The sequence below is a fragment of the Aristolochia californica genome, unplaced genomic scaffold (assembly GCF_029961685.1).
Source record: "Aristolochia californica isolate CCGP_79_NKW_82.1479 unplaced genomic scaffold, dmAriCali1.0.hap1 SCAF_1, whole genome shotgun sequence".
NCBI classification, from domain to species: domain Eukaryota; kingdom Viridiplantae; phylum Streptophyta; class Magnoliopsida; order Piperales; family Aristolochiaceae; genus Aristolochia; species Aristolochia californica.
In genome coordinates this window covers 1241191-1267158 of record NW_027181770.1, presented here as the reverse complement: position 1 = coordinate 1267158, position 25968 = coordinate 1241191, and the positions used below count along the sequence as shown (strand labels likewise).

Below are 25968 nucleotides of genomic sequence, written 5' to 3'. Positions count from 1 at the left end.
AATTTAGGAAAAATTAAACCATCGTCGTCTTTCTCAGTGGTGACCCAGCGGGCAACGGCAACAGCTACATGCCAGTGGGCAACGGCGATGGCGGCGCTCTGATGGTACGCCGAGAAGTTTTGCAGCAATGCTCAACCTCCCGTGCTCTGCCAGGGAGGTCGAGAGGGAGAAAAAAAAGGAACTCCGAGAGAGAACAGAAGCCGTCACCTAGGGAGGAAGGCCTCCCTCCCTCTCGACCTCCGTCGCAGAGCCTCTCGGTTTCCCGTACTCTACAACGGAGGTCGAGAGGGAGAGGCCGTAGAGAGGGAGATTGGAGAAGGACGGTGGAGATGAGAGAGAGGGAGCAGAGAGCTCAGGGTTTAGGGAGACGACAAAGCTACGGGAATGAGAGAGGGTTGCGGGAACAAGAGAAGGGTACGCTAGAGAGAGCCCCGCGCGTGAGTTATATACATGATTCTCAAAATCGGTCGGAAAACACTTTCCGCCGTTTACTCTTGAGACATGAACTCCTGATTCATGGATGATCATGTACATGATATGAAGTTTGGCACTCCCTAACGACATTAGGACATAAACTGAGTAATGCTCCAAATCAATTGGTTCAACCGAGTCACATGATGCATTTAGGGGTGTGATGTAAAGACCCCCCTCCCCATGGGCCTTAGACCCATTTTGTAAAGAGAAGTCTAAGAGGCCCATTTTGTAAAGAGAAGTCCAAGAGGCTTTCTGGAGGATCTTAATTAATTAATCTCCTGCTTTTCAGTTAAAAACACAGAATTATTAGATAATCTTCGTCCTAAACCAAAATTTTATTGTTGATGTAACAGCCAAATTTTAATTTTTAAGTGCTTGAAGTACGGAGAAATTGATGAGGTCTCACCAGTTACCGCCTCCATCTCTTGAACTCGCACTGTCGCGATTGCTTCTTGGGGATCAGTGTAAATCATGGATTAACAGAGCTTCACAGTAATTCTTTAATCTTCTGGTTCTTTCTCGCTCCTCCGCCACCTGTCCAAATGCAGACTCGGGAAATGGAATCGCAGTTGCGTTAAGAGATTGCTCGAACACAGACAAAATAAACAGGGGACAAACGGAATCGGTAACGGATGAAAAGCCACGAAATAAATGGATGCGGAACCCACTTTCTGAAAGCGATAAGGCACGATGTCTGAAAACCTTATAATTAAATTTGAAATGGGAACGGAAAGCCAGCCAGGCTTCTGAAATTACAAAATCACACAGACGGAGTAGCAAGTTTTTAGGGGGTTTTAATGGGGGTGTAATGGTGAATATGAGCGATGGTGTGAGCGGTTTGGGGGTTGAAGTTTTTGGTGGATTGTCTGAATTCTACTGTGTATTAGTTACGAATGGGGAAAAGCGAGCGGCGGAAAGAGGGTCGAGGCCACGACAGTCGCCCTCGCTTTCCCTCCATTGGTCTTTTTCTAATCTCCCGCTTTTCATTCTCCAAACAATGTAGCATCGTTTATTCCAAATCCACAAATAAATAATTTCCGCACTGTTTTTCATCTCGTTTAGTAAACCCTTCATGCCAAAATAGCAACAGATCCATCCACAAAAACTTGAGCAACCCTATTTACCATTACGCGGCAGCATATTTTTCCTTTTTGACCCAACAGGGGACGAGAGGAATATAGACAGGAGACGGAGCACATCTCTTTGGGACCGGATTGTGTTGCAGTACCAGAATCAATCGGCAATCATGCCGCCCAATGCGAAGAAGAGAAAGGCTGCCAAGCGAAAGAAGGGAAGGAAAACAACTCATGTGGATGCCCCGACCAATTCTCAAGGTGCCCACCCTCCATCCATCTTTCTTTTTCTTTTGTGGGTCTCAGGTCTTTTTCTCATTATCTTTCATTTTTTTGGCTCTTCGACGGTGTCCATGTCTATCTGTCTTGGATTCTAAATTATTGATGTCTTCTGCTTTCTTTATTCCGTTTGAGAAGGTAATGGTGGTGGTGGACGTGACGAGAACAATCATACCAGCCACGATGAGAAAGACAGCGAAACTGGGGACCTTTCTTCTCCCTCATCGAGGGAGCCCTCGGTGATCGGGGATAGTTCTTCCTGGTTGGCTGGTGCGGATAATCCGATGGAAGGCGAATCAGAAAATAGTGGTTTCGCGAAGCCAGTCGAGCAAACAGAGAATCGGCCTTCTGTAACGGCCGCTTCAGAAGATGTTAGAGTTGAGTACGTCAAGGTAATAGAAGGTGATGATGGGAGCTCATCTGGGAGTAGTTCAGATGAGCAATCACGATCTGCTCAAATTGCCACCGAGGACGGCGATTTGAGAGGGCCTGTGGATTACACTCTGGTTACCGGTAAAACGGTTGATCCCTCGGACCAAGTTGATTCATCCTCGCAACTGTCGGTGACTTCGGTTCTAGTTCCCGAAGCGGTGACATCAGCTACAGTAATAGATCCTGAGGGGTCGGGCGATTCTATTGTGAAAAAACCTGAAGAGGTGGTGACTTCTGTTCCTGAATCTGGGGAAGCGGCTCCGTCTACTTTGAAGGCCACGGAGGAGGTCGTGACTTGGCTCCTCGAATCTGAGACAGCAATTCCTTCATTGAAGGAAGACGAGAACAAAAGTAGTTCAGCAGCCGAAGAAGCCCCTAGTGAGAAGCCGAAAGCAGAAGCTGATTTCCCTGAAATAGGGAACCGTGAGAGCACAGATAACGAGGTTTGTGAATGAGATGAGTTCCAGTTTTTGTTTCCATATGTATCTTGAATAAATTTGTTGTTGGCTATATTATTGGTCATACTGATAAAATCGTGTGGAAACGACAGATGGGTTTGGCTCCGCTACCAGTGCGTGCAACTTCTTGGAAGAGTTGTTGCGGGTTGTTTGAACTTATAGGAAGCTCCAATAGATAATAACAGGTAAAGGTAATTGAATCAAGAGAGTACATTTCTTTAATTGTTGTCTTTCTTGTTTTTTTTCATGTTTTTGTAAATTCTTTAAGAAAATCAGTTGTCTTCTAGTCTTTCAGTTGAATTATGTTTGCTGCAGAAGTTTGTGGCGTTTCACATATATAGACATTTAGGCTACACATTATCATTTGGTTATATTGCCAAACTGTCCCTCACTTTTTATCAAAAAACTCTACAGTTGATTGCTGAAGGTTACAGCTTTGCCTATAAAGGAATGAGCTTATTCTTTTTAGCTTCAGATATTAAGCACATGTTATAACATGTTGTTTCACCGAATGTTGGTGCCTTCATATTTCCAAAATATGTTTTTTTTTTTTTAATTCTATATGTGGAGAATGTTATAGATCCAAAATGTGAAAACAACTTGTAGTAAACTTCTATAAATGCTGGCATCCCTCGAACTGAAGTATCTAAGGCTCTTCAAGCCACAATCTAGTTTATGCCCTGATTCTCAGTAATGTACTTACTAGCAATTTCTGGTGTTCTGTGGTCTGCTTTGATCTCTCAACTGTTGTTTGGGTTACGCATCTGCCATGTTAAGTTGCTTATTGAAAAGACACTGGAAACATTTCATTTCACTGTGGATGAAATGATTTCCTTTTCCATTTAAAAGAATGATTTCTTTTTCTTGTCGAGTCTTCTACATCAAAGTTGACAAAGAAAAAACTGAACAAACATTGGTAGGTTGCTTTTCAATTCATTCTGCCAGTTGTATATTTTTCTTTTTTTCCCAGTTTATTTGGAGTCTTTAGGCCTTTGCATGTTTATGAGGATATGCAAAGCATTTGCTTTACAAATTTGAATACAAGGTTAAATGGTGCCATATCCTAGCTGGTATTCTTGAGCAGTTGTATACCCAGCTAGACATCTGATTTCCATGGGTTTGATACTCTTCGTGAGGCAAATCAGTTCTAAACTTTTTGCTTAGGTGCTTTGAATCATCCTTCTTCTATGAGTGAGTCAGATTTTTATTTTTAAATTCTTTTAAAAAAAATCAGTTCTAGACTTTTTGCTTAGGTGCTTTGAATCATCCTTCTTCTACGAGTGAGTCAGAATTTTCTTTTTAAATTCTTTTATAGTATTACCATAGAGGTTTCCATGAAAAGACTCTGAAGGAGAAGAGTAGAAAGCTATATTGATTGCAAAAGCAAGAAATAAAACATTTCACTTAGGCAATAATAAAAATAAAGAAATGGACTGTGACGGAATCAAGATAACAAGACTCATGCAATGAAAGGATGAGCTGACAGCTTGACTGCAAGGTCTTACTGGCTAACTCCTGAGTTAAAGTTTCTGTGTTGCCATTCTGGCTAAGGGTTGCACCTTGCTGAGTTGGCTAAAGCTCAGTTTGGCTCGGTTTTTATCAAACTCAAGCTTGGAATTGAGCTCGTTAGGCTCGAATATTGAGATTGGGCTGTAAGCTCACGAGCCTGCTTGTAATACTCTTGTAAAAACACAAGACTAAGGCTCAAATTCTGGCTATTTCCTCAAAACAGAACCACCCCAACCCTCTACCCACACACACAAGTGTGACTAGTTATAACTATTTTTTTTTTTTTTCTTTCTGACTAACTAACATTAAATGGGGCACCTAGTTTGTATTATTTTATTTCTCACATTAAATCCCCTTGTTTGCTGCAACTCTCTCTCTCTCTCTCTCTCTCTCTCTCTCTCTCTCTCTCTCATGTTTTCAGTAGTTGCAACCATTTCACTCTCAACGTTTTAGGAGCTACAACCATCTCTCTCTCTCACCTTGGATGAAAGTTTTTCAAGGATTTATTCTCTTCCAATTTTCTGCTTGGTTTTCTCGCCATTAGACCATTCCGCTGTTCAGCCCTCCCACTGTTCTACCCATTTTCTTTTCCCTCTTTGTCTATTTGTTTTTTTTCCTCCTGCCTCTGTTCTTCCTTGATGTCGATGATGATAAATTTCCTGATGTTCCCTCTTGTCTGTTCTTGTGATGGTTCTTTTGGCCTCCAACCTATAATAAAAGGAACAGCAGGCAGAATGATGCTTGAGCCAAGCTTCAGCTCTGCAATAGACTAAAAACAGAGCTCGAAGCTTAAGCATAAAAGCCCGAGGCTCACATAAGTTCGAGCTTAACTGACCTTGATGCCACTCCTAATTCTTGTACTTGATGAGGCGATGCCATTCTCGCTCCTCCGAATGTGATGTTAGTCTGGCTCCCTTGAATGTGATGCAATTTTCACTTGTACAGATTGGATGCCAAGATTCAGAATAGGAATACTGTTCAGAGAATGTTCTGGACTGTGCTATTTTAGTTTTTTTAGCAGTGACCTGGAAAATGGGCCATTACTTAAATACTGGCAGCTAAATAAAGAATTTATATCAAAGTCCTTCAAGGGTGCCGAAGTAGTGTTTTTTTAGGTTTGTCTGAAACAGACCTTTTTTTAAAAATTTTGTTTAGCAGTGACCTGGAAAATTGGCCATTACTTAAATACTGACAGCTAAATAAAGAATTTATATCGGAGTATTCAAGGGTGCCTTAGTGTTTTTTTAGATTTGTGTGAAACAGACCTTTTTTGGTTATTGCTGAAAACATTTCAAAACTGTATAAGATTTCTATTTAAGAAATAAACTCCCAGAAATATTATTAATTGCTTGACCTTTTACTTGACCTTTAACTGGTGTGGCTGCTGATATTCTGTAACTGTGAATGAGTTATGGTTGTGGACAGCAACCCGAGTTGGTGGTGTTCTTTGGGAGGGGACAAGGGGAGTGGTTTTCACTTGTTTTTTGTTTTCTGAAGAACAGAGGTTGCATCAAATGTGAAATGAGAAATGAGAAAGCTTTTATAAATCTGGCCCTTTGTTAAGCTCTTTGGTTATGTTCTTTGAGCTTCAGTTCTTGAGTAGCTAATTGCACGAAATATCCAAATCCATTTCCTTGTTCACTATTCTGAACTTTGGACAGCTGACTCAACCTGGATTCTTTTTAGGAATCTCGGTTAATGGATGTCATATTTACATGTTACATAGCTATTGTAAGGTTTGATGCCATTTGGAAAACATGTTGTTAGAATACCAGTGTAAGGGTATTTTGGTAATTTTCAAGTCTCAAATAGATCTCAGTAAGTCAAGCTAGACTTCATATCAGGATTTTGTATTTCAATTTTTATTGAATTCTTACTTGTATTTATGGAGTTATAATTATCTTTGTAATGAAGGGTGGAATGTTCCTTTCAAGTTCTGAGCTCTCATTCAATACTGCCTCCAGTTCTGCATCTTCATCTTCTTTGTCTCTTTATTTTCCACTTTTCTTCCTTCTTAATCCTCTTTGTTGGAATTTCACATGGTATCAGAGCAATGGAAGACGGTCTTGGGCGGTTCCTCTATAGTTTTTTTAGTTTTATTTACAATTTTGTCATCCGTAAGAAAGGTTCTCCAAATAGTTTCTTTGCTAGGTGGGTAAAGCTCAGATTTTTCTCTCTTTTTATTTTTTTTATTTTTTTGTGCCTTAACCTCTTACTGAGAGGGTTATCAATTGAAGTTTTATGCTCCATCCATACCTGCGCCACCCTTACTGTGCTTGTGTCATCTCTATCTGCTTACACAGCCTAGTTGTTGAGGTTTAGACTTAAAGTTGTGGTGATTAATATCTAAATTGGAGGGGATTGTGCGTGTTATTGCTTATTGTGATTGTTGTGATCGTGCCCTAATTTGAACTGTGGGGGCAGGCCCACTTGACTTGCGTTGGGTGGAGTTTATGGTAATTGCTTCTTTGGAATAAGTGTATCATCTTGGGTATGTTTGTGATGTATTTTGAAGTCCCTAAATGGCTGAATCAAGTAAACATATTGCTGTAATTAAGCCTTTTGAGAGTTTAGATAGTAAATACTCTCATTCCATTCAGGTCACTCCAATGAAGTTGAATAGGTCCAATTACGTGAATTGGTTTGGGCCTATTCTCATATTTTTAAAGGCAAAAAAGAAGGCAAAATACATAAGGGATAATCCTCCTAATACCATAACTGAAGATTGGGAGGTCGAAGACAATCAAGTGATGACTTAGTTGGTCAATAGCATGGAGTCACGATTTAATGATCAATCTTGAGTTGTGGACTTTAAAGGAAATGTGGACTACACTGACTTCAATTGTGTCTCAGGAGAGCAATTTGTCTCGAATGCATGAGTTATATGTCTGATATTTCAACATGCAGAGGATTACAAATCAATCACTGATTATTTTATAGAGATGATGGGTGTTTTGTAGGAAGTCAACACTTTCCATCCTTTTGCTTCAAATGCAAATGATATTCGTAAAGAGAAAAATCAAATTCAAGTGGCGAGGTTTCTAGATGGTGTTGGATTTGAATATCACGCTATTCAGGCTCAATTGTTAGCTAATAATGTGAATACACTAGAACAAGCATTTAACCGTGTCATTCGGGTAGAAGAAGCGGTGGTAGGTAAAAAATGAGAAGGATAGAAGACTCTTTGATGTGACTGCTCTCAACCTCCTCATTCATTTAGTAAGTTTGATATTCGAGGCCATGGCAGCAGTAGTAGAGGTCGTGGTAGGGACTCTACTTAAGGTTGTGGACGTAGTGATAGAAAGTGTTTTCACTGTGGCTGAATTAAATGTTTTTTTGATAAATGCTGGGGAAAATTGGCAACTCCACTATGGTAAATGGAGACAATGTTTCATATTCTGGTCTACTAGAAGAAATTCAGCAATTACTCTAGAGGTTTGGTCAATTGACCTCCACACCGACGACTCCTACTACCATCGAACCGGATTCCTCTTCTTCAACAAGTGCCACAATGGCGAACATAGGTATGTCCCTCCCGGATCATCTACTCAGGAGCATCCACCCACATGTTAGGTATGATTTTTTTTTTTTTTTTCAGTCTATCAATTTTACTTTGTCCTAACTTCATGTTACTTTAGCCAATGGGTCTACCTCCCCGATTCAGAGGGAGGGTGTCGTACATTCCACAACTCAGATATCTTTTAATTTTTTATATTTGTTCCAAATTTTCTTGTCATTTTTTAATTTGTGAGGCATATCACTAAATCTCTAAATTGTTATGTAATTCTCATTCCAAATTCTTGTGTCCTTCAAGACTTGCAGACAAAGAGGACAATTGGTTTCAATTATGAGAAAGGAGGGCTATATTTGCTGGATGATGTATTAGTTCCAAAAGTTGTGACACTTACAACTAAAGATTCTCTATACCTATGACACTTACTTTTGGGACATCAATCACCAACTAAGTTTTCTCAGTCTTTTTTGTCTCTAACAGCTGATATTTCTCGTGATTGCGAGTCGTGACAACTTGGGAAATATTGTCGGGCTAGTTTCCTTGCTAGTCCTTGTCATAGCTCTCGGGTATTTTAGTTAATACATTCAGATGTATGGGGTCATGTCAAGTCCCCGGTCCATTTGGTTTTAAATATTTTGTTTCTTTTACAAATGATATCAGTAGAGTCACTTGGGTGTATCTCCTGTGAGAGAACTCTGAAGTTTTTTATGTCTTTGTGACATTTTTCAATGAATTTAAAAAGTAGTTTGGTGAAAATTTTCATAGTTTTTGTACCGATAATGGATTTGAATTTTTTAACCACAAATTTACTTCTTTTTGTGCTCTACTTGGCATTACTCATCAAACTTCCTGCATATATTCCCCCTAGAAATGGGGTTGCTAATCGCGAAAACAACCATCTCCTTGGAGTTACTCTTACTTTATTGTTCCACATGAATATTCTTAAATCTTTTTGGGTGAATGCAGTGTTAATATTATGTTTCTTAATCAATCCTATGTCGTCATTTGTTTTGCAAGGACAAGTTTCTATGTAGGTTTTAAAACCATAGCGTAAATTGTTTGACTTTCTTCCTTGTTTCTTCAAGTCCACATGTTTCTTATTTGGATGTGACAAGGTAAAATGTCATGTACTTCTCATCCCATATCAAAATATGTTTTCCTTGATTTTTGTCACCTTCCTACAAGCCCTTTGCTCTATCATTATCTTTGTCCACTATACCTCGTTCAGTGTTGGATGCTATGGCTTCACCTGAGTGGCGACGAGTTATGGATGAGGAGATGGATGCTTTGGTATCTAGGGGGACATAGAGTATTTGTGATCCACCTATAAGGGTTACTGTTGTGGGATATCATTGGGTGTATGCAATTAAGTACAAACCTTTGGTATTGATGTATTTGAAACTTTTTCTTCTATTGCTCGACTCATTTCGGTTCATAATTTTGTTTATGCGGCTGTTAACAAAGGATGACCGCTATTTCAACTGGATGATACAAATGCCTTCCTGTTTTGTGACTTAAATGAGGAGGTTTATATAGAGCAACCTCCAAGGTATGTTGTTTAGGGGAGACCAGAAAAGTGTGCATGTTAAAGAAGGTTATTTATGGACTTAAGCAAAGTCTTAGAACATGATTCGAAAATTTCAGCAATGTGGTCATGATGTTTTGTTTTTATATTAGCAATTGTGATCACATGTTTTTTTTTAAAAGGAAGACTTGGATTTTTGTTTTGGTTGTGTGTGTTGATGTCTTTGTCTTGTGTAGGATTGACATTGAAGGAATTGAGCAAGTAAAAATGTATTTGACCACACATTTTCAAACGAAAGATTTAAGACAATTGAAATATATATATATATATTTTGGTATTAAGTGGCTCAAAGTAAGCAAGGTGTTGTTTTATGTCAGAGAAAGTGCATCTTAGATATGCTACAAGAGTGGTTTATTGGGTGCACAATTTGTGGATACTCCCATGGAAATCAATGTTAGCCTTTGTGATTCTTAGAGTCTTATACTTAAGGACAAGACACAATGTAGACTCCTTGTAGGTAAGTTGATTTATGGTACAATTACTAGGTTTGATATATTGTGGGAGAGGGGAGTCAATTGATAGAAAACAATAAAAAAAAAAAAAAAAAAAAAAACATTTTGAAGTTGCTCAGATGATTCTAAAGTGTTTGAAAGGTGCTCTTGGAAAAAGGTCTTTTACATACCCGGAATGAGAAAATTGATGTGTTGGGATATTATGATGCAAACTATGTTGGGTGCAAGATAGATAGAAGGTCCTTCATTGGGTATTGTTGCATTGTTGGGGGTAATTTAGTGAGTTGGAAGGGTAAGAAACAAGCTGTAGTGGCTAGATCCAGCGTTGAGGCAAAGCATACGATGAGTCACACAGTTAGTGAACTTATGTGGGTGAAGTCAGTTTTTTTTGAATTTGGATTTTATATTCCAAAGCCTAGGGTTATGGAGTGTGATAATCATATTGCCATATTCATAGCATGTAACCCAGTATTCCACGCGATGACTAAGCACAGAGGGTGAATGCATTTCATTAGAGATGTTATGAAAGGGAAAGTTGTTACTCCAAATGTGAAGTCCTTAAAAAAAATTTGATGATGTGTTTAAAAACCCTTGGGAAGCGTGAACATTCGGTGTTTTGTGACAAGCTGGAGACTATTTGATTTTTACTTGCCAGCTTGAGGGGGAACATTAGAATTCTAGTGTAGTGATGTATTGGTCATTTCATATCTCATATGGATCTCATTAAGTTACAGCAAGCTGGACTTCATATTTTAATTTTCATTATTGAATCATGACTTATATTTATGGAGTTATAACCATCTTTGGACCGAAGGGCTGAATGGTTCTTATGTATTTTTTCAATTAAGTGTATTGGATAAAAGAGAGGGCTAAAGTTCTGAGCCCTCATTCAACGCATCCTCCAGTGCTGCTTCTACCTCTTCTTTGTCTCTTTATTTTCCACTTTTCTTCTCCCTTAATCCTCTCTATATTGCAATTTCACACATGTCAAAGCTTTATAGTATCACATAAGTAGAATCAGAACATTGTAGCTTATGTGGAATAGTGTGGATAAACCATCTTTTTGCACTTGATGGCAGAAATATAGATTGCACTTGTCAGGCATCAGCTCTTTGTAGTACATGTAAGGTTATTCCTCTGTGCTTGATATAGGTAGTCTACTTACTAGTAGTAGACATGAAGTGTGGAGGTTATGTTTTGGAGGCGTGATGCCTCAGGATCCCAGTATGTTTTTCTTTATAGTTATGACTTGTAGCAAAAAAACTGTGGAGGCCATCATTTGGAAATTCCCAGGGTTAACAACTTTAGCCCAATGTGCAGCAAAAGATAGAATACTCACATTGGACCAGCTTTCTAGAAGGGGAAGGAACGAAGACGTATTTTGTATTTTAAGTGTGCTTGCCCTATTTGGGATTAAGGTTGCATTTTTTTTTTATTATAATCATTTATATGAGAATAATTCACTGTGCTTCACTTTTTTTCATTGTTTTGTGTCTATGCTAGTAATACTGTGTGGGCTTCTGTATATGCAGGAAGTGATGAGAAAGAAATTTGGAGATTACCAATTATCAAGCTTGTTATAGTGATATCAATAAAGAAGCTTTCAATATGAATAAGATAGGTTGTTTGTGATGTAGGGTTTACAATTTTTTTCTTTGTTTGGGGCTGCATGTAGGCAAAAAGATAGTACTGTAATTTGTCTGTACTTTTTTTTTTTTTTTTTTTCTTTTTCTTTTTTCTTTTGAGAAGTTAATTTGTCTGTAGGTGAGAGAGTTTTTGTTTTTACTGTAAGAGAGATTTTAAGAGATGTTTCGTTTTGATGTTCTGCTGTTTTAGTGTGAGAATTCTGGAGCCTGCTGAATTTCCTCTTTCAACTTTTGTCCATTATTTGGTTGTGGTTGTGGTTGGCTTGGACAGTTCGGAGTTGGGACTTGTTGGTGTTTCTTATTAGGAGTAGAAACCGGACTTAATGGGTTAGACATTTGAGGGAATGACGAGGTTCCGACCTTGTGGGTCCAGGACGACCTGTTCAATCCATAATAAAAGCTTAGTGATCGTGGCTGTATCTCAGCCGGGTATTTTTTCATAAAAGTCTGATATATTTATTATTTTATTTTAAAAGAAAGGGTTTCTTTACATTGTTTACAAGCTTGCCTTAACATTTATCAGGCTATTATTTTCAATTATTTATATCATAATTTTTAATTTTGAAAATTAATAAAATGATTAAAAAAAAAAAGAAGCATTTCTTCTACTTACCTGATAAACAGGGTCCAATTTTATTTTCATCTTCTTGAATTGGTCCAATTTTGTTTATCATCTTCTTTGACCCCCATCTCATATACAGTACGTGACGACCTGAAACTCCAAACAAACGTGTGAAAACTCGTGGAAATCTGATAATAGGTCTACCGGATCAGCATTCCACGTCAGTACGTGACGACCTGAAACTCCAAACAAACGTTTGACTGAGAACCACGCGTGCTTATCTAAATGGCCAAAACGAGCCGTTTTATTTTGATTCTCTGCCTTCCTTTCCAGAAGCAAAGAAACGTGTTTGATTCGTGACATGTGACCAACTCACCACCATTCATTATCAACTATTTATCTCATTTTTGTTACATAAATAGTTTGATATTTCTAATCTATAATCGATTCGACCCCTCAATCCGACGGAGGGCAAATGCCTATACAAAAATCAAGGGCCCCACATAATCACTGGAATCGCTTCGGCATATCCAGCAATATCCAGAAACCAAAATCGGTCACTAAATGAATACTCGCATTTTTTATAAACGTGGAGAAGCGTTGGGAGTTATTTTCTGACACGGGCACGCAGCGAGCAGGCGCTACTGTCGACGAAACGAGGCAGCAAGCTTGGCCGTGAATAATCTGTGGTCAGACTCTGTGTAACTCCACGCTCGGCAACGCAGGTCTCCTGGGTGACAGCTTGATGGTTTCTTTGGGATTTGAATTCTCTTATTCGGCTTTAAGCAATGCAGCTGGAATCGCCGGTACGCTTTCTTTCTTCTGTGACTTACTTCTGCTTTAGTTTTTAGATGACGAGAACAGCTGGAACGAGTTTTTTCTCCAGTCATTGGGTAATGATTTGGGTTGATAATCCTTTTTTACCTTTTTCTGGTTGAATTTGGATGGCTTGGGTCGATTCTCTGAAGAAAGGTTTGTGGGAACAAAGGTAGTAGTAACCCAATATTATTTGAGAACAACGGTTAAATGGGGGTGTCTAGAGGACTCAGCTCTCAAAAAACCAAAGGAAATCTTGCAAATTGTAGTGAGAAAATGCTTGTGGTGCTTGGTTCTGTGATATCTCGGACTCCGGAGCTCGCAGAAACGGACAAAGCTCTAAAGTTAAACGCGGATATCTTAATTCAACAATAGGTCCTGCAAACCAATCGTTGGTTTCCGATAAGTATTGTTGGAAGAAAGGGAACGCGGATCGCCCGAGTGCTGGGGGGTTGTCAAGCTTATCTAGGTTGATTATAGATAGTTAATTTCTTCGCTAAAAAATTTAAACGGTTCCTCTTCTGTATGATTATTATCTTAAAGGTTATTGTTTGTGCTGCAGGGAACCTCTTTGCTTTTGTACTGTTTGTTTCACCGCTGTAAGTTTTGCTGCTTTATCTTAGTTTCGTTTATTGAAGTTTGTAGCTTGAATTTGTCTCCGTTCCAGAACTAATCTGTCGTCTTTCTTTCAGAGCCGTTTTCAGAAGAATTATCAGAAATAAATCAACAGAACAGTTCTCGGGGCTGCCCTACATCTATGCGCTAATTAATTGCTTAATCTGCATGTGGTATGGCCTTCCTCTTGTATCACCCGGCATCATCTTGGTTGCAACCGTCAATTCAATTGGAGTCATTTTCCAGTTAACGTACATCATGATATTCATCATATACGCCGAGGGAGCAAAAAGGGTACAGTCTTTTGGTTTCACAATTGTGTCGTCCCTAATTCTTTATATGCTTGTATTTCGTATTGATTCCCCTTCGTTCTTATCTGTAGTCAAAGATGTTGGGATTGTTGGCAACAGTTTTTGGCTTGTTTGCTCTCATAGTAATTGTCAGCTTGACTTGTCTTGAGCCTCCAATGCGGCAAATGTTTGTTGGATACCTGAGTGTTGCTTCTCTCGTATGCATGTTTGCATCTCCACTCTTTATCATAGTAAGTCCACTTGGTGACACAGCTGGTATGCAAGAGATTGAGCAATAAATGTTTCTGGATTCTAACCTTATAGTCTGTCTCTTTCCTTTCCCTCCAGAACTTGGTGATCAGGACAAAGAGTGTAGAATTCATGCCATTTTATCTTTCCCTTTCAACATTCTTGATGAGTCTTTCTTTCTTAAGCTATGGGATGCTTAAGCACGATGTCTTCATCTTTGTGAGCATTTTTCCCCCTACATTTATTCTGCTTTCTTTCGATTGAACTTTAGCATGTTCCATATTTCTTGTCCTCTGTTTTTTTCTCTGGTTTAGACGTTTGTAATTGTTTCTGTTTTCTGTTGCTGATATGCCCGTTTATATCTGTTTCAGGTCCCAAATGGTATTGGATCTGTACTAGGGGCGATACAACTATTGTTGTATGCCTACTATAGCAGAATACATGGTGGAGATGCAAGACAGCCATTGCTAGGGTAGCAAATGTTGAAATCCTGGCAATGGAGCTGAAGGTGCTGGTTCTTTTCTGTTTGGCTTCTGTTATTCTTTAATGTTTTTGTTTGCGTGGTGTCATTTTCCTTTTCCATTCTTGCCTATTCTTGTTGTTTGTAGGTGTCCTTCATCCTGTATTATACAAAACCTTGAGTCTTATAAGGTCTCATGTCTTTGCTGGTGGGCTTTTTGCTGTTCTACCAGCCAGGATTGGTTTTCCTTTTCCATTCTTGCTTATTCTTGTTGTTTGTAGGTGTCCTTCATCCTGTATTATACAAAACCTTGAGTCTTATAAGGTCTCATGTCTTTGCTGGTGGGCTTTTTGCTGTTCTACCAGCCAGGATTGGTTTTCCTTTTGTTGTTCAAATTTATCCCCTTTATATCTTAAACACAGGTTATATAATGAAGCTGTAGTCTATGTGATCACCTGTTTCCTGATGTGTAAATGTTCATATGAAAACTGCTCGATAATCTGCTTAATGGATAAGTGAGTTTTGTGCTTGCAGTAGGTTTGGAGATGTTAGACTTGGTCAAGCATTCACTGTGCATTCTGCTTCACTGGCTATGTAAAGTCAGCAAGTGTCGAGCTCCTATGCATTTTGGGCATCTATTTTTTCTTCAAATTTCTTGGTTATGTGAGTCATATTCATCTGTCTTAATCTTTGAACAAAGGAGAATTTCACGAGCCATCCAAAGGGCTGGGTCTGCTTCAAAACTTATGGGAGTCTGTTTTTCCTTGGGCTTTCCATGTTCTTCTGTTATTTTTGTTAGGAGATATCTCTTCTTGTTGTACTAGTTTGGAGCTTAGCCATGACTGATGTCTTTGCCAGTAAGTTTATTTTTGTCCTTTTTCTGTGTTCACTGTCTCATTCTACTTTTTTTTTCTTCTTCTTCGTCCCCTCCTGCTTCTACTTTTTTTAATCTTCTATATAAGCTTCTTGTGGAAGATCTTTATTGAAGAGTTTTCTCCATAAAGACTTCTGTTAGGAGAAGAATGCCTCTGATCAGGTATCCTATCCACTGCAAATAAATGTGTTTTTTTTTTTAAATGTTTCTCAAAGGGAGGAAAGCTGGGAGCTTAAGTTCTTTTGGATTTCTAAAAGCAATTTTGAATCATATGTGGTATAAATAGCAACATAACGCCTTGGAAACAGAGTCCAGAGTGGAGAAAAAAGAATATGAAAGGCTACTAATATAAAAAAATAAAGCTTTATTTAGGGGCAGCACAGATGTTTTGGGTGCTGAATTGAAGATCCTACACAAAATCTGAGCTGTGAAACCTAACAATTCTTTTTCAGGTAAACTGATCAGGCAATGTAATTTTTTTACATCAATCTTTCTTTATAGAAACGGCAAATTTGATGGTATGATGTGGGAGACAGGTAATCGTGAGAGGAGAGATAAATCCAGACATCAACAGAGTAGGTCTCTTAGAGTGGTTACCACCGGTGCAGCTTTTTCCTGCTCACGGCGCTCACCCATTAGGATCAACCTCTGCCACACTGGCGATAATGGGCTCCCACACCTCCCCTTGCCCTCGGCAGGCAACTCTAATAGTGCTATTTCCCGCAAAGTCTCTTGCCCTGGCTCTGATTCTTCCACTTTCTCCCTCTTCTCCAACGCACCGAATCTATCAAAGCTCTCTTCACTGCACCCCAACTGGAGTTTCTCTGCACTAGGAATGTCTCCTGTGTCATACCCGCGCTCCCCTCCCCGACAATTTGTTCCCCGGAATCCCTCTTCTTTGCTCATCATGGCGGTGGCGCAGAGCCCCACGACAACGATGACTGCACAATCGAACACCAATACGCTTCCATGTACTTTTTACGTCAAAGACAGAAGAGCACCTGAGAGGTACCGGTAAGCTAATAATATAATGGAATTAAAGAGTAGCTATATATATATAGAGGAAGAAAGAGATCAGACATGGTCGAGGAATTCCAGTCTGTACTTGGAACCAGGTCAGTACTGTTGTGGGAGAGAAATCCGCGCGAGGTCACCGCCGGTTGGGATGTATGCATCTGCGGATTATTTGGTCCCGCCTTGGTAGCCGTTGCAACTGACATCGGTTCAAACAAGAGGAAAAGACCAGGGGCAATTCTTATCTACTAAACGTAACGCAGGTTAATGCCCCAAAGCATTAAATTGGTATCTTGTGGAGATATCATAATTTCTTGCCGCTGGGGGTGGATTCCTGTCGCGTATTTAGTCTATAGGCAGCAAAGCAGCCGTCTCCTATTAAATGGACTCGTATCCTCGTCTTAGACTCCAATTGAATGTTAAACAGGCACCGTGTCTGCAGCAGACTCTGGAATGAGAAAGCTCCGAGCGTCATGTAAGAGCAGCAACAGGAGATGAGAAAGAGAATCTCAAAGTGAAAAGGAGGTGCTTTGGGAGTGTGGTTGTGGTGCATCCTCACCAACTGTCAGAGGTTCATGGGTGGGATTGTTATGTGGAGCTATGGGGTTCAAGTAATTATTCTTTGTTTTTAGTAGCTAGAGGGTACAGCTCGAAATTGAAGACCAACTTTCGAAAGAGATCACGATCACATCGTTTTGAATGAAGCTGGCAAGCTCTCCCCCAACCCGATCAGGGGATGGCAACTCGCCTCTGGTTTCCGCCTTGAGGGTATTGAAAACTAAAAAAGAGAGATAAAAATGAAAAAGCTGCTTCTCTCCTTAGGCTCTCTGGCTTGTCTGGTAATAACTTTGGTGGTAAACACGAAACAGGAAGATGCCGAGAACGACAAAAAAAAATGCCCCCCTGAAATAAAAGACACCGCTTCCAAAGTCGAACGCGCGGGTGCCAGTTTCAAATTTCTCCTTTAATGATGCGGAAATAATCCGGCTCTAAGTCCAGACTCCATCGCTTCTCCCTCTCTTTCTCTCTCCGTCTCTGGATTCGCGCTTTTCCCTTTCCGCAAAAAGGAAGTACTGCCACGCTTTCTCCCGAAACTAATTACCCTTAAAAACCGTAATCGCAGCTGTTGTGGCAGCCCGCACACATTACCCCTCTCCTCAGTCACAGACTAAGAGAGTGCCTCTCTCGAAAGAAAACAACTTTCTTTCGTCTCTCCACTTGTTAAAAGGAAGTGGAGACTGAAGAAGGGAAAGGGAAGGCGGATAAATTAGGGTTGGGGATTTTCCGTTACCCTTCTATGTCCCCAGTCCGATTCGTTCCTCTTGCTGTTGCTGCAGACCATGGTGACCGCCTCTTCCCTGTGCCCGCTGCTTCTCACTGGGAATGGCAGCGGCTTTACCAAAGATGGCGCGACTCGACTAGGTGAGTACGGGAACCCGAAATAAAATTTGGAAGAGTTTTGTCTACTCTTGCGCGTTACCTCGTTCGCAGGGGAAAGAAACGGGCACAAGTAAAATAAACCTGCTTCTACTTGTATTTATTTCTATTAAGGTTTTAATTGGAAGGACGGAAATGTGGCTGTCTTTCCCACTTGCATGTCGCACTGTCAAGGCGCCATTAGGTTGTTGTTGTGTGTTGAACTGGCCTTGGAGGGAAAAATTCAAGTTTTCCTAAGGGGGACTTCCTGCATTTGTTATAATTTCCTTCTCTACCATTTTTTTTCCTATTATTTGTTGGAATGTTGCATGTGGTAAGTTAGTTTTAAGGTAAAACACGCAGATAAACTAAAACATTGGAAACTCTTTAAGATTTGGATTTTTTTTCTCTTTTTTTTCTTCCCAAGAAGGTTGGAATGGCGATACCAAGAAGGGCTGGTTATCTTTATTTCGTTTTTATCTCTGCCTTATATACCAAATTTTCAGCCAGTAGGAAGTCTGCAGTGAAGATTCCCAGCTTAGTTGTTCTGAAGACACATTTATTGGTTTTGGAATGGTTGCTCATTTGTGTTATTGGTGGATGATTAATTCATGAAAACCATTAAAAGTATATAATTTTAAATTTGAAAAGGCTAGGATCTTTTCATTATGAAGCATTATTTTATTTGGAGCAGCCAAGCTTTATAATTGGCACATTGAAATGAGGTGGTAGTGAGACTTGTCATGAGATTCAATCTCTACTTCTGTTCTTTTCCTTCTTTATGCTTTATATGGAAAGTTCTTTTGTCGTTATCGTTATCGCCAAGCAGTTTGTTATTGTTCTCTTGGAAGAAAATGCACAGTGGTTGATCAAGAGTAAGAGTTCCTTGTACTGTGCCATGTGGAAGTAATTCTATGGAGCCATTGCGGTAATTCTGAAGTCCCGGTGAGATAGTGCTGTTTTGTGTTAGTCACCGCTATGGTGGCTATTTTTCTTTTACCAAAAAATCATAATTACTATTAGATAAATTAAAAAAAAAATCTGTAGTGGATGGAAATTGTGGAATTTTCTTCCTAGGGAGTGACTGTCCTAATCTGGAAGTAGGAATCATTTAACATTTTCCCTGACTTCCAGAATTTATTTGGTAAACTCTTGTCAGTGAGTATAACCGGGTATCTACATACTGTCAACAAGAATATTGCATATGTGCCTTGTGGAATTGGTAGCTTTTTGAATCATTAGCCGATCCTCTAATTAAAGTTTAGTTTTTGTGTGATAGCACCAGTGCTGTAACTGGATCACACTTGCTGATTGAATTGGATTGAACCAAACAGGGATGAGTCTGGTTCTTTTTAGATACACCTGTTTAGAGCCAAAACTGGCCAAACTAGATGGATGGACCAGTTCGACTCGAAAACCACTGCGGTTCAGTTTGGTGGAGCTCTTAAATTTTATAGCTGAAATTTTTAGAGGGCTGGAATTTGAACTGTTGACTTCTCAGAGAAGGAATAAGACTAATAATCTATTATAATTTCAAATGGACACCTTATAAACATATTGTTTTACTGGTTTACTGTATTATTACAATGTAAATCCACATATCTATACGAGTGCAAGTTTGAGAGTGATTTTCTGGCTTCATATTGTTAGAAAATTTCCACTGGATGATCACTTGATTTTACATTGTCTGGTTGATTTGAGCTATCATAATATTTTCTGAATCATAGGTTTCACTTTAAAAAAACTAAAAAAATTTCCACTATGGAAGTACAGTCAAGTGTGGGTTGTGGAAATGGTGATCAAATCATGAAGACATTCATGTCATGATACTTCTGTCTGACTTCCCATGCTAGCTATGTTCTACTCTAATTTGTCGATTTGGATATTTCATGTTGTCAGGTGGTAGGCCACTGGATTGATTCTGTAGTTCTATTGATTTGTACATCTCATTTCTGGAAATGTACATTCTATCAGAAAAGTAGTATAACGTCGGACAGATCCTTTAAGTTATGGATTCAACAACACTTTCTCTTCATTATATTGTTTCTTTTTCTTTTTGCCTTTGTTTTCAGTGAATACCTTCTACTTTTAATCAACAGTTGATAGAATGATACTTTGCATGTGACAGCAACAAAGCAGTAGCAAGGCTTTGAGAGGAATGAGTAATTTTTTTTTTTTTAACAATTGAGAAGAAGGATTCATTAAGAAAGCTCCTGGGGGAGGAAAGAGTTGTCAGTAACTATTGATTTGATAATTTTCACAGAAGACCTATGAGTTTGTTAGAGTGGTTTGTAATATCTTTGAGAGCTTTTGTTGCTCAAGCTGTAAGGTTTTTAGCATTCAAACTGTTTTACCTTGCAACTAGCATTTATCAGAATATTTTTGGGATCTGATTAATCCTGTTCTTTGTTCCTGTTATCATCAGTATGTTCGGAAGTATCGCCTGCAATTGCTCGAGGGTTGGGCACACATTCAACTTCATTCTTGAACAAAATTTTCTGTTCCATCGAAATTGTTGGAAATACATGAAATTGAGAACACCATAGCATTGTGTTTGAAGCAGGGAATGAAGCCACAGGTCCGCGTAACATATCAATAGTTTGTATCATATCAACAGTTGCAATTATGGATTCATCTATTTAGAAATTTTTTGAATTTCTGCCAAAGTTTTGTTCTTTTTATCTGTAGCTGCTGATTCTTTCAATACCGTCTGTACAAAATTGTGCAGTACTTACGTGGTTTTTGGAGGATCAGTGCACCTTGCTTGTTGCTAGAATTTTTATGTAGTGAAATCCTGGTAAAAACTTGAGCCAAACGTCTATATGGCCTGATCTACCCAAAACAGCTAACCTCCCTTTCAGGCCATTGAAGGGTGGTGGTCATTAATATCCATTGATTAATGCAAATTTCTTCACATCCTTGTCTTTGTCAAATAATAACTTTATTTCACAAATTAATCTAATAAATAAAAAGAAAATTCAATTCAAATTTTGACGAGCTTACAGTTCTATACATTTAATAATTTAATTAAAACGAAAACGTCTCTTCAGTTTTATCCGATTTTACCAGTAGAGTAATGTAGTCTTCTCATGCAAGATTAATGTCTAGGCTTAATTCTGCTAATTAATTTGAAGCTTGTTTCAAGAGTTCGACGGGAAGCATATCGGACGATACTTATATTGGTCCTTCTATTGGTAGGTTTCAGCTGCTGATTCCTTTCGGGCTTCAGCTGAGAACGCAGGAGTTTCTCTTCCTCCGCTTCCATGGCCAACGCCTGGAAACGAGAAAGACCTTCATCTCTCTTTTCCCCTCAAAAGTTTTTGCTCATCCTTCCCATCTCTCTTCTACTCCTCTTCTTCCTTTTCAAATCATCTAATCTAACCCCTAATCTTTCAATTACGCATGTCACAACTTCAAATTTTATCCCCTCCTCTCCCATTGTCCCCTTCGATTGCTTCAAATGCCCTCAAGCCTCGCCCGTCTTTGCTAATCTAGTTGAAGGCGTCAGGTATCCCTTCCTGTACTCTCTCGCCGATCTGGGTACCCCCGATAAGCCCCATAAGAACATCCAGCGGATGCTCAAAGGAAAACGGTTTCGGAAGCCTGATATTTCTGTCTCAGTTCAGGAGGTGCTAGAGAGGATGAGAAGCCTAGGCAGAGAGGGACTCTTTGTCGATGTCGGAGCCAATGTGGGGATGGCCACCTTTGCTGCGTCGGCTATGGGGTTTCGGGTTCTCGCTTTTGAGCCTGTGTTTGAGAATTTGCAGAGGATTTGCGATGGGGTTTTCTTGAACAGAGCAGGTCCCCTGGTTACTCTATTTGCTGCGGCAGCATCAGATCGGCTCGGAAATATCACTTTTCATAAGGTACTTTTTTTTTTTTTTAATGCAACTGGTTTGCATTTTGATGGGATTGATTCTTCCGAGATCATGAGGACTAGCATCTTAAAGAATGCCAATGATAAAAGATGTATTAGTGGTGATGAACAGAACTAGAATGAGCCTTTGGCCATAGATTATTGATCTAGAATTTGACTACTTCGAACTGATTGAAACTCTAATTTTACCCGATCACTTGCCATTTCGAGGCTTGAATTATCCATTTTCAGCGCCTTGGTGCACAATTGTTTTTTTTTCCACATCAAAAGTTTATCATTCAAATCTTAGATGGGTCTTCTCGTCATGATGTAACTATATAGTACGTGAATTTAGTCCTCTTTCATTTTGGTATGAATAATCTCGGAATAACTGTGCAATATCTGTCATCTGTTCTATAAGTAGGCTAACTGCAAAAGGAAGGTTTCCTAGTTTTATGAGCTGAACTGTTAGGTGATCAGGAGGTCATTCCGATTTTAGACTTCTCCTGAACAGCTTGTGTGGTTTCTACTGCTAAGCAACCTATATCACAGTTATGCTTTTGCTTACAAGATTGCATGTTCTTGACCTTAGAGTCCATTTTGTTGAAATATTTGGTATCTTTTACCATCTTATGTCTCAGTTACATTACTTCTCAGAGTGGGAACTACCCGTTTTGCTTATAAGATTGCATGTTCTTGACCTTAGTTTCCATTTTGTTGAAATATTTGGTATCTTTTACCATCTTATGTCTCAGTTACATTACTTCTCAGAGTGGGAACTACCCGTTTCACTGATTTTTATTATTCTTCAATGAATCAGTTGGTGGGTCGACTAGACAACAGTGCTATTTCAGAAACGGGTGCAAGATTAGCCTTCCAGTCCAATGAAGACATTGCTATGGAGGTCAAGACCATTCCGTTGGATGAAGTAATTCCAGAGTCTGTACCTGTAATCTTGCTTAAGATAGACGTTCAGGGTTGGGAACATCATGTGCTCAAAGGAGCCACAAAGCTTTTGACAAGAATGGGAAGTGAAGCCCCTTATATTATCTACGAAGAAGACGAAAGATTGCTTCAAGCCAGTAACAGTAGTGCCAGGGAAATCAGAGAATTCCTTAATAGTGTAGGTTATAACCACTGCACTCAACATGGAACAGACGCACATTGCACAAAGGGCTAGACATATATGCCGGGGTGGATTCAATTGTCCACTGGGTAGTAGAAGGAAAAGAAGCTCCAGGTTCATGGTGAATATTTTTTTTGGAATGTAGATTGCTTGTGCATAATACACCCAATTCCCCTGTGAGCCTATGATCTCTGTTTCTGGTGTCAATGTTGGGTTTTGCAGGTTTTGCTGTTTCGACATCATGATGGAAAATGAGCGAGGAGCTTTCTACTGTGTTTGTTATTATCATGGAAGGGATATCATGAAGTTTAAAGAGGTGAAAAGAAGATCCACTAGCCAAGCAAGGAAGCAAGCCGCTTTTTTAGTTTCTCCTGTAGTCTCTCCTCATTTAATCACCGATGACAAGGACGAACTATGCAGAGCATTTTCCTTTCATACTTCTTGGTTATTAAGTGCCTGTACTGGTAACTATACTTCAGAAATCTTGTTCCACAGCAGTTCCTTCTATATTCTTATGATTTGGTGCGACTTATTTTCGACAATGACAAACGAAGTTCAAACAGATAGTATCGCGTCAGATCACAGTGTTACCCAATTCAACGTCACTGCCTGCTCTCTTTGTACAGCGTCCATTGCTAAGATGTTCTTCGCACTTCCCTTGGCAAAGTTGCTAGATACTGGCTAACGATCAAACACTTATTGAACAGTGTTAAAGAGAGTACAGTCGTTGTCCCCTGTCCAACGGGGAATCTCTCTCGTTCTAGTGCGAGATTGGGAAGTAAAAAAACCTTCGCTCACAGTACTCTCCACATGAATTTCGAAAACTTATTTCCTGTCGTGATAATAACATTGGGTAAGCGAAAGGATAAACCGATGCAAAAGTGTAGCTGGATAACTGGAAGTGGGACTTGAATTCAAGAGAGAAGAACAATTTGACTCGCGGCCCTCGGTGGTCTCCGAAGGACAGTCATGATCAAGTCTGCCCACACATGACGACCCCCGGCAAAAGCACTTTGCGCCGTCCTACCTTCCTCTCCACACTTGTTTACATACTCTGAAGAACCAATTCAGATTTTAGACAACAATCAAACTGTATTAAAAACAACTCAAAAGTTGTTGATTGTTGAAGCTTCACCCGATTTACTTTTTGGAAGATTTGAAAGCACGGATAAGAAACAACGTCAGAATGAAATAGAATAACGCAATGCATTCATTCTTCTCCATTATCCAATGCAAGATGGCTTACACGTCAATGGCAATGACCTGTTTGTTTCAACTTTCTAACTGAAGAAACAAACCACAGCATTAACTCACCGACCAGGGACCTTTCTTGGACCTACTTTTCTCATATATTTAGTTTTCGTCCTTTGTCAAGACTCTCATCTCATCTTCTTTACACTGCGCAAAGCACTTCGAGAACCAGTCACCTTTCATCTAATTTCAATCTGGGTATATCCTCCAATTCTATCCAAACTCCCGCGAGGGAGACCAAGATAAATTTGATCGCCGATGCCTAACAATGCCCATTTCTTGTGCCCAATAAAATATCGTAAAGAATATGGAAAAAGTTAGTGCACAGATGAGATCAGTCCTAACTAAATTTCCTTCACCTTTGATCGTATTATAAAGATAGAACAGTATAGTTCAGTCATCAGATCACTACCTTGTACTCAGTGATCACATAGTGGCCGGATCAGAGGTAGAGCTGCGATTCTCTCTATTCCTTCTCAGGTACCAGATAAGTTTCTTATTCATCCATTAATCTAAAGGGAAAAATGATATATTTCTTGTACCGTATTTTTTTCTTTCATCGAGCGTACTATCTACAAAGTATCATGATGAGTGTTCTCTGTCTCTTTCCATCAGCGAGTGTCCCACCCACTTGGGGGTGGAAGAAGACGATGAAGTGGAAAGCACTAGGAGCAGACCAAGTTGTCTCTTTTCAAAAATGGCGACTGAGACAACAAGTTTAGCTTTTCAGGTTTTATCCGTCCGAGTAGGGGCAGTGTAATTTGTTTATTGGGAATTTTACAAAATTACCCATTTTTAGACAAATATTAACACAGAACTTTGACAGGAGAACTACACGTGTACAGTCCAAGGTAACGTGTCATTTTTGCCCACTTATGTGGTACCACATCATTATATTAGAAATTACACATTAAATATAAGTATATAATTATATTAGAAAAATAAATTTTAAAATAATTAATAAAAAATTATATTAAATATAAGGTAATGAAATGTGTAAGATTTTTAAAACTAGAAATTAATGTTTTTAAAATATTTTTTAAATTATAAATAATTTAAATCAATAATAAAAAATGGAAGAAAAAATGTATGTTGACGCGCCTTGATGATGATGTATCATGATGACATGTTGTAGACATGTATAATAACACAGTGATGTGTTTCTACGTCATGTGACATGTGACATGTCTTGGCCCTTTTAGTTTGGAAATGGTTATTTTTGTTAATATTTGTTAAAAATGGGTAATTTAGTCAAATTCCTTGTTTCTTTCCCCATGGACCTCATGAAAAAATTCTACATTAATCTTTGTTCTTGAGGCAATTACAGTGCCCCTGCAAATATGGAGGATGAAAGAGAAAAATTTCTGAATCGGCTGCTGAGTTCTGGATGTCTTTCCCCACCCTTCGGTTTCTTTCCCTTCAGACTTCCAACCACACAAGAAGTATAAGAGAAGAAAATTGATAAAAATGGAAGGAGCCTTTCTTCTGAGAATAAAAAGAGGAAATTGACAGAAGAAGTCGCAGCTCTGCTACGTCGAGCTTTCTATTGATTGAGACACACATAATCGTTTCATTGGTTGATGGGTGAGAAGAAGGAGCAGAACTGTTAAAAACATGGGTAGTTGCTCGTCTCGTCAAGTACAGGATCGTGGACTGAAGTTAAAAACATGGGTAATTGCTCGTCTCGTCAAGTACAGGATCGTGCACTTTCAGTCCTCTAAATCAGCGACGCGGAGAAGTAGACAGTTTGACAAATTGAGAAAATGAGAGCTATCACCCCCCTGAATGAAGCATTCCAGTATCAAATTTATAAGCTTCTCAGATGAAGAGTTTCAGACTGATTATGCGAATCTAGACCTTGTAGTTGTAATATCCAGTGTCAGTGCCATTTCAGCCGGAGCCCTTCCCCTTCGAGGCTTGTCATCATCCCGATCCCCTCCCATCACTGCAAGTTAAAAAAGTCCAAAAAGACGGAACCAAATCAGCTGTCTTCGTCTCTATTCTCAAAAGTCTTTCA

At 39.2% G+C, this 25968-nt stretch overlaps 3 protein-coding genes across 4 annotated transcripts; all 3 read left to right on the top strand.

Annotated features, from left to right (window-relative positions):
• Positions 1–1309: 1309 nt before the first annotated feature.
• On the top strand, positions 1310–11660 carry LOC137955238 (lisH domain-containing protein C1711.05-like). 2 transcript variants are annotated; one of them, XM_068802109.1, is made up of 4 exons: positions 1310–1808; positions 1965–2701; positions 2809–2907; positions 11309–11660. In XM_068802109.1, the coding sequence occupies exons 1-3, from the start codon at positions 1721–1723 to the stop codon at positions 2893–2895; spliced, it is 912 nt and encodes a 303-aa protein (XP_068658210.1). In that variant the 5' UTR covers positions 1310–1720; the 3' UTR covers positions 2896–2907; positions 11309–11660. The 2 variants fall into 2 exon arrangements, with proteins under 2 accessions (XP_068658210.1, XP_068658203.1); XM_068802102.1 differs by having other exon boundaries at positions 1313–1808; positions 2809–2901.
• A 1007-nt stretch (positions 11661–12667) lies between these two features.
• LOC137957198 (bidirectional sugar transporter SWEET2a-like) lies at positions 12668–14908 on the top strand. The gene is made up of 6 exons (XM_068804939.1): positions 12668–12790; positions 13363–13399; positions 13493–13709; positions 13798–13956; positions 14054–14173; positions 14326–14908. The coding sequence occupies exons 1-6, from the start codon at positions 12730–12732 to the stop codon at positions 14428–14430; spliced, it is 699 nt and encodes a 232-aa protein (XP_068661040.1). The 5' UTR covers positions 12668–12729; the 3' UTR covers positions 14431–14908.
• Positions 14909–20936: 6028 nt separating this feature from the next.
• LOC137955227 (uncharacterized) lies at positions 20937–23230 on the top strand. The gene is made up of 3 exons (XM_068802094.1): positions 20937–21584; positions 22395–22821; positions 22923–23230. The coding sequence occupies exons 1-2, from the start codon at positions 20982–20984 to the stop codon at positions 22752–22754; spliced, it is 963 nt and encodes a 320-aa protein (XP_068658195.1). The 5' UTR covers positions 20937–20981; the 3' UTR covers positions 22755–22821; positions 22923–23230.
• The last annotated feature ends 2738 nt before the right edge of the window (positions 23231–25968 follow it).

Excerpts from the sequence above, each read along its gene's own strand:
- LOC137955238 (XM_068802109.1), top strand. The coding sequence starts at position 1,721 with ATGCCGCCCAATGCGAAGAAGAGAAAGGCTGCCAAGCGAAAGAAGGGA. Across the intron at positions 1,809-1,964 it reads TGCCCCGACCAATTCTCAAG|GTAATGGTGGTGGTGGACGT; the intron begins GTGCCCACCCTC and ends CCGTTTGAGAAG. Across the intron at positions 2,702-2,808 it reads GTGAGAGCACAGATAACGAG|ATGGGTTTGGCTCCGCTACC; the intron begins GTTTGTGAATGA and ends TGGAAACGACAG.
- LOC137957198 (XM_068804939.1), top strand. The coding sequence starts at position 12,730 with ATGGTTTCTTTGGGATTTGAATTCTCTTATTCGGCTTTAAGCAATGCA. Across the intron at positions 12,791-13,362 it reads CAATGCAGCTGGAATCGCCG|GGAACCTCTTTGCTTTTGTA; the intron begins GTACGCTTTCTT and ends TTTGTGCTGCAG. Across the intron at positions 14,174-14,325 it reads AGCACGATGTCTTCATCTTT|GTCCCAAATGGTATTGGATC; the intron begins GTGAGCATTTTT and ends TATCTGTTTCAG.
- LOC137955227 (XM_068802094.1), top strand. The coding sequence starts at position 20,982 with ATGGCCAACGCCTGGAAACGAGAAAGACCTTCATCTCTCTTTTCCCCT. Across the intron at positions 21,585-22,394 it reads GAAATATCACTTTTCATAAG|TTGGTGGGTCGACTAGACAA; the intron begins GTACTTTTTTTT and ends TCAATGAATCAG.